This window comes from Leptinotarsa decemlineata, unplaced genomic scaffold (assembly GCF_025532065.1).
Source record: "Leptinotarsa decemlineata unplaced genomic scaffold, Ldec_3_MD MMD2_tig00000654_RagTag_RagTag, whole genome shotgun sequence".
Classification (NCBI taxonomy): Eukaryota; Metazoa; Arthropoda; class Insecta; order Coleoptera; family Chrysomelidae; genus Leptinotarsa; species Leptinotarsa decemlineata.
The window spans coordinates 179,009-186,508 of record NW_027412553.1 but is presented as its reverse complement, the minus strand read 5'-3'; the positions used below and the strand labels follow the sequence as shown (position 1 = coordinate 186,508).

At 37.8% G+C, this 7,500-nt stretch overlaps 2 protein-coding genes across 2 annotated transcripts; one reads left to right on the top strand and one right to left on the bottom strand.

The window, feature by feature from the left end:
- Positions 1-2,337: 2,337 nt before the first annotated feature.
- LOC141482020 (histone H3) lies at positions 2,338-2,875 on the top strand. Its single transcript, XM_074174600.1, has one exon. The coding sequence runs from the start codon at positions 2,390-2,392 to the stop codon at positions 2,798-2,800; it is 411 nt and encodes a 136-aa protein (XP_074030701.1). The 5' UTR covers positions 2,338-2,389; the 3' UTR covers positions 2,801-2,875.
- Positions 2,876-5,727: 2,852 nt separating this feature from the next.
- Positions 5,728-6,163, bottom strand: LOC141482019 (histone H2B). Its single transcript, XM_074174598.1, has one exon. It carries the CDS (start codon positions 6,161-6,163, stop codon positions 5,792-5,794), a length of 372 nt encoding a protein of 123 aa, XP_074030699.1. The 3' UTR covers positions 5,728-5,791.
- Between the last annotated feature and the right edge of the window lie 1,337 nt (positions 6,164-7,500).

Here is a 7,500-nt window from a genome sequence, read left to right as displayed (position 1 = left end):
TTTTTCTTCACGCTTCCGAAATTCTGCTCGCTCCCAGAAGGCAGAGGTAAACTTTCATTACACTTTCCGTTATATTTATGTTTTCACTACACTTTCCGTTATCTTTTATATTTTCACTACACTTTCCGTTCGGGTTATTTCGCCAAAATTTCCATTTCAAATTTTTATTTCACGCTTCCGATATTCTGCTTGTTCGCGGAAGGCAGAGGTAAACTTTCATTACACTTTCCGTTATATTTATGTTTTCACTACACTTTCCGATACTTTTATATTTTCACCACACTTTCCGTTCACGATTATTTTCGCCAAAGTTTCCATCTGAAATTTTTTCTTCACGCTTCCGAAATTCTGCTCGCACCCAGAAGGCAGAGGTAAACTTTCATTACACTTTCCGTTATATTTATGTTTTCACTACACTTTCCGATACTTTTATATTTTCACCACACTTTCCGATACTTTTATATTTTCACCACACTTTCCGTTCATGATTTATTTTCGCCAAAATTTCCATCTGAAATGTTTTCTTCACGCTTCCGAAATTCTGCTGCTCCCAGAAGGCAGAGGTAAACTTTCATTACACTTTCCGTTATATTTATGTTTTCACTACACTTTCCGATACTTTTATATTTTCACCACACTTTCCGTTCACGATTATTTTCGCCAAAGTTTCCATCTGAAATATTTTCTTCACGCTTCCGAAATTCTGCTCGCTCCCAGAAGGCAGAGGTAAACTTTCATTACACTTTCCGTTATATTTATGTTTCACTACACTTTCCGATACTTTTATATTTTCACCACACTTTCCGTTCACGATTATTTTCGCCAAAGTTTCCATCTGAAATATTTTCTTCACGCTTCCGAAATTCTGCTCGCTCCCAGAAGGCAGAGGTAAACTTTCATTACACTTTCCGTTATATTTATGTTTTCACTACACTTTCCGTTATCTTTTATATTTTCACTACACTTTCCGTTCGGGTTATTTCGCCAAAATTTCCAATTCAAATTTTTATTTCACGCTTCCGATATTCTGCTTGCTCGCGGAAGGCAGAAGTAAACGTTCACTACACTTTCCGGTATATTTATGTTTTCACTACACTTTCCGCTACTTTTAAATTTTCACTACACTTTCCGTTTTCTTTTATATTTTCACTACACTTTCCGTTCGGGTTATTTCGCCAAAATTTCCATTTCAAATTTTTATTTCACGCTTCCGATATTCTGCTTGTTCGCGGAAGGCAGAGGTAAACGTTCACTACACTTTCCGTTATCTTTTATATTTTCACTACACTTTCCGTTATCTTTTATATTTTCACTACACTTTCCGTTCGGGTTATTTCGCCAAAATTTCCAATTCAAATTTTTATTTCACGCTTCCGATATTCTGCTTGCTACCGGAGGGCAGAGGTCGATTAAGTTTGACGATAGTCGTGTCACTAAGTGTTCTGGCGATGTTCTAAATTTACTGTAGTCTCTGGAGATACCCTACATTTTGTTTTATAAAAGAGAAGACATTAGTAGATCAAGATGTTCACATGATGTGGTGCTTGCTGCTGCTGCAGGTTTTTCCGGGTTTTCCTGCAGCTGAAAAAGCAAATGCGCCACTGGAATCATCAATGAAGTCGCCCCTCCGGAGCGTCAATTAAATTTTGTTGTTTCATAATTTCATGATTTGTATTACTTTCTTGACCTGAGACTTACTTCAAAAATATAAAAAATACACACGAATTCATTTCATAAGCTTTTGTGGTTCTGAAAAGAACCTTTTTTTTATGGAAACGGTAAGGACAATACAGGGGGAGGCATTAAATTCAACCGCCAAATCCGTACAAGGTTCGACCTTGCCTTTTCAGGGCGTATACAACATCCATGGCTGTGACGGTTTTGCGTTTCGCATGTTCGGTATATGTTACGGCATCTCTGATAACATTTTCGAGAAATACTTTGAGTACTCCACGAGTTTCTTCGTATATCAAACCCGAAATACGTTTAACACCACCTCGACGGGCTAATCTTCTAATGGCAGGTTTCGTTATTCCTTGGATATTATCACGCAATACTTTACGATGACGTTTCGCTCCTCCTTTTCCTAAACCTTTACCTCCCTTGCCACGACCAGTCATTTCGAATGTTAAGAATAAATTATATACTGCACGATACGAATGAAATACTGTTAGTGATACTAACGACAGACTTCGACTAAAGTTCTACACCGAACTCGGTCGGGTTTTGTTAAATTTCATGACTCCGCCCACAACTGGAAATCGGACCAATGGCGTCTCGTCTAGATGGTATATAATAGTTGGCGTGTATAAGCCGACTCAGTTCATATGTTGTCCGTCTATCGTTCGGTATACATTTCGTTCGTTACAATTCGCAATAGGTTTTGAAAATGGCTCGTACCAAGCAGACCGCTCGTAAATCGACTGGAGGTAAAGCTCCGAGAAAACAATTAGCTACTAAAGCAGCTCGCAAAAGTGCACCGGCTACGGGAGGTGTTAAAAAACCTCATCGTTACAGACCCGGTACTGTTGCTCTCCGAGAAATTCGACGTTATCAGAAGAGTACTGAATTGTTGATTAGGAAATTACCCTTTCAACGTTTAGTTCGAGAAATCGCTCAAGATTTCAAAACCGATTTACGATTCCAAAGTTCAGCCGTCATGGCTTTGCAAGAAGCTAGCGAGGCGTATTTGGTAGGACTCTTCGAAGATACGAATTTGTGCGCCATTCACGCCAAGCGCGTTACCATTATGCCCAAAGACATTCAGTTAGCAAGGAGAATACGCGGAGAACGAGCTTAATTTCATATATATATATCCCAATATATATTGAAAATATATACAAAAAAAAGGTTCTTTTCAGAACCACAAAATGCAATTGATGAAAGAATTCGTTTATCGATAGATATGAATGAATGAATGAATGAATGTATGATATTTTCAATAACTCGCATCACGTAAATATTAAATCACGGGTGTTTGCAGAACATGTTCAGTATGATCCAAATATGGATTATAATACTGAAATTTTTTACTTTCCGAAACGAATCTTTCGAAAAGATCATTTTTAGAAACGGCTGAGATAAATAACGAAAAACAAGCGATCACTGAATGAAAGATCGCTCATAACATCACCATCTTTTCGTAAATTTCCTCTGATTCATATTTTTGAATACCTGGCATAAATCTCGAGTGACTTTTTGTAATATACCCTATACCAAAAATGAATCGTTCTCGAGATATTCGATCGTTTATACAGAAAAAGTAGGTATTATTCGGTTCTCGAGCCATTTCCCTATAAAATTGAAAACAAGTCTCATAGAATACATAAGCTATTATTGATTCATCAAAATATTACATTCCGTCGTCTTGTAGGAGGAGTAACATTTCCAAAATGATGAACGAGGTATTAGGAGTCGATGAGTAATTCTGAAGATATAAAAATCAGTGATTTCTCAAATGGAACACCCTTAGTTTGGAAATCTCGAAATGATTTTGACTCATTTTCCTGAAACGATCCCAATATCAGAAAATAAGTCAACTGTTCACAAGACATATTTCAATGAAATAGAAAGACAGAGCAATATTTTTTAATTTTTACTCTTTTACGAAATTATTCGATTCATATCAATTCGATAGTCGGCGGCGGCGGCGGAAGAAATATTATTTATCTATTTTTTTTCTGTTTATAGGGATAGGCTAGGTAGGTAGTTCTGACTATTTATTTATATATTTGTTGGACAGTTGAATTATATACGAATTCTTGTAAAAAAAATTGTGGCCCTGAAAAGGGCCATTTGTTTTCTTAGACTTCGTCGCCGGAGAGAGAAGTCAACTGATAGAAGAATTTACTTCTTCTTTTTTGGAGAGGCAGCTTTTTTGGCTTTCGGAGAAGATGCCGATGCAGGGGTCGCTTTCGCGGTTTTCGGTTTGGGTGCTTTCGGCTTTTTTGTTGGTCCTTTGTTAGTTTTCTTTGCTTTCGAAGGAGACTTGGTTTTACTAGCAGAAGTCGCGGACGAAACCTTAGAAGCGACGGTCTTTTTATCCTCGGCAGTTACCTTTTTAGGCTTGGCTGCGGCAGCCGCTTTCTTTTCCGGAGAGGCTTTCTTACCTTTCGGTGATGCAGCAGCCTTCTTGCCGGTTTTAGCTTTTTCACCAGCTACGCGTTTAACGGGAGTTTTTTTGGCCTTCGCACCGGCCGTACCGGACGTTTTCTTTTCGGTAGCCGACGGTTTTGCCGAACCAGAAGATGCCGATGCCAATTTGAACGACCCCGATGCACCTTTTCCTTTAGTTTGTACTAATGATCCGGAAGCAACCGCAGATTTAAGATATTTCTTGATGAAAGGTGCCACTTTTTCTGCGTCAGCCTTATAATTCGCCGCAATATATTTTTTTATGGCTTGTAAAGAGGAACCACCCCGTTCCTTCAATCCTTTAATAGCGTTATTAACCATTTCCGACGTAGGTGGGTGAGAAGGTTTACTTCTTGGATTTTTAACTTTCTTTTCTTTCTTCGCAGTAGACTGTGCCTGCGGCGACGAAGATGAATTAGCCGAAGCCGAAGAATTCTGATTTTCTATGTCTGCCATAGTAAAAAAACAACTGACAATATATTCTCGGAAGATAGATGCTACACTCGTTAGGCGTCTAGAGAGAATGATGTAGTCCTCTGGTGTTCCGTTTGTTTAAATATTCTGGGTCGAAGCACAGGCGGACGGGAGACTGAACGCTCGACATTCTCGTTAGACACGATATTGACGGCTTCCATTCTGCTGTCGAAATGTTCGCATCAACTTCTTTACGAAATCAATGCCGGTTTCCTATTTAGACTTCGACTAGCACAATAACGTGGATAGATTCTACGTATTCCGAAAATATTTTCTGATAAGAAAAAGCTAATATTAAACCTCGACAACTCACAGTAAATTACAATGAAATATGAAGTATTGATGATTTTGACGTAACTCCAGACAATTCCTTTCCGAAAATACTCGTAATCGATGATCTGGAAGGAACCTTCGAATAAATATCATAGGCGCGACTGTCTATAGAAACATGATACATTAGCCGATAATACTCGATAAATACACGAGTGAATAGGGGCATCGAAGAGACCTCGTGTCTACCTTCATACACGACTATAACCAAGAACCGACGCTTCTAATAGCATCAACATTTTCAAAAATTATCCCTATAAAAGTGTTCGATGAAAACGGCATTCGAATAATAACGAACGTTATTAATGTTATATTCGATAAGATATAATCATCGTAATATACTTTCAATAAAAAGGTCGATACTACAACACGAACGAACGAACGAACGAACGACGATACTGTGAGCTCTATCTATAACGGAGTAATACACACCCACCCCCACCCGAAATATATAAATCGTCAATGTTATAGTCGAAATCAGAAATGCTAATCATAAACGTTTTTAGACAACATATTAGCACGTAAATAAAAAACACGTTAAAAAATAACATAAGTAATAGAGTACATGACTAGTATAACAGTAACGAACGTTAACTTTTTAGGTTGATAGGTAGGTAAGCACCATCTAAATATAGGTGGCAAAATTATTTATTATCATCGCGCGTTTCACGAAAGGAGGTAACAATGTACTGATAACAAGGCAACCCAACCGAGTGAGACCTAGCGCCCTAGCAAAAATAAATTATCATTCAGCGTCGAAACGATATTGTAAGAATTCTTTCATAAATATTTTGTGGTTCTGAAAAGAACCGTTTTTTTTTAAGAATGTATATCGTAGACCGGAATAAGTAAATTATTTCGAACTGGTATATTTCGTAACTGCTTTGGTGCCTTCGCTGACGGCGTGCTTCGCCAATTCACCAGGAAGTAACAGACGTACTGCAGTCTGAATTTCTCTGCTCGTAATAGTCGATCGCTTGTTATAATGAGCAAGACGGGAGGCTTCCGCTGCGATACGCTCAAATATATCATTTACGAAACTGTTCATGATGCTCATCGCTTTACTGGATATTCCGGTATCGGGATGGACTTGTTTCAATACTTTGTAGATATAAATTGCGTAACTTTCCTTCCTCCTCCTCTTCTTTTTCTTATCGGTCTTCGATATATTCTTTTGGGCCTTTCCGGCCTTCTTCGCAGCCTTTCCACTAGCTTTGGGTGGCATTCTGAAAATTTAATTTCGTCAATATCAAACAAACAAGTACTATCGTGCAGGTTTGCTTTCGACTCAATGTAAAAGACGCCACTCTGTCGTCACTATTTCAGATAGTAACTGGAACTCTAGTAGGCTCCGCCCACCGGAAAGTTGAGCGTTCGAGAACGCCCATTGGTCGGTAGGACGGTATTAATACAGGTCGATTCTATATAGAAATCATTGTATAGAAAGCTACTGTTAGAGCAACATCGAATAATTCTCAGTGAATTCTTTAAATTTATCCGATATATAATACTAATCTACGATTCGACATGTCTGGACGTGGAAAAGGAGGTAAAGTTAAGGGAAAGGCAAAGTCCCGTTCCAGTCGGGCTGGACTCCAATTCCCAGTAGGACGTATTCATCGACTCCTTCGTAAGGGAAATTATGCCGAACGAGTTGGTGCCGGCGCCCCGGTTTACTTAGCCGCAGTAATGGAATATTTGGCAGCTGAAGTCTTGGAATTGGCCGGTAATGCGGCTCGCGATAACAAAAAAACCCGTATCATTCCTAGACATTTACAGCTGGCCATTCGAAACGACGAAGAACTCAATAAATTGTTATCAGGAGTAACCATTGCTCAAGGTGGTGTTTTGCCCAATATTCAGGCGGTTTTGTTACCGAAAAAAACCGAAAAGAAGGCATAAGTACACATTTCCTGAGAGAGGAAAGCGACAAATAAAATATCGGCCCTTATCAGGGCCACAACGATTTTCTCTAATGAATTCGACAATTGCATATATTTTTTTTTATTTTCTTGTCATCGCTTTTCGATACAATTGTTGACGCAGCACGATATGCGATTGTTTCTTTCTTGCTTGCGCATATTTACGTATACATGTATACATGATTAATAATATTATTATTGTTCAACTTCTTATTTTCGTGCCGAAACAAGTGATTTCTATTTGCTGAAATCAAATATCAGAATGTCTGTACGTTTATTCGTGATGAAAATAAAATGTATGCAGTAATATCAGATTTAGGTATACAAATGAATAAACATAACAATATCCATAGAAATATTATACATTCTTGTTCGTGGAATTACAATATAGACAATCATGAGTAAATTGGAATGAATAAATGAAAACAAAAAAAAATTATACCTAATTAAATTATATAGCATAGATGAATGCATACATACATTTCAATATCTGCAGAAATGAATGACGAGTATATAAAAATAGGTTGTTATTATTATTCATAGTAATTTGTGAAATGGGATAGATGAATATTATAAGCATAAAACAATAATATTTGGACAGTGGTTCATTAACCTTCGATCAGTTTATGAATATTCATTT

Coding starts and splice junctions, on each gene's coding strand:
- LOC141482020 (XM_074174600.1), top strand. CDS start 2,390: ATGGCTCGTACCAAGCAGACCGCTCGTAAATCGACTGGAGGTAAAGCT.
- LOC141482019 (XM_074174598.1), bottom strand. CDS start 6,163: ATGCCACCCAAAGCTAGTGGAAAGGCTGCGAAGAAGGCCGGAAAGGCC.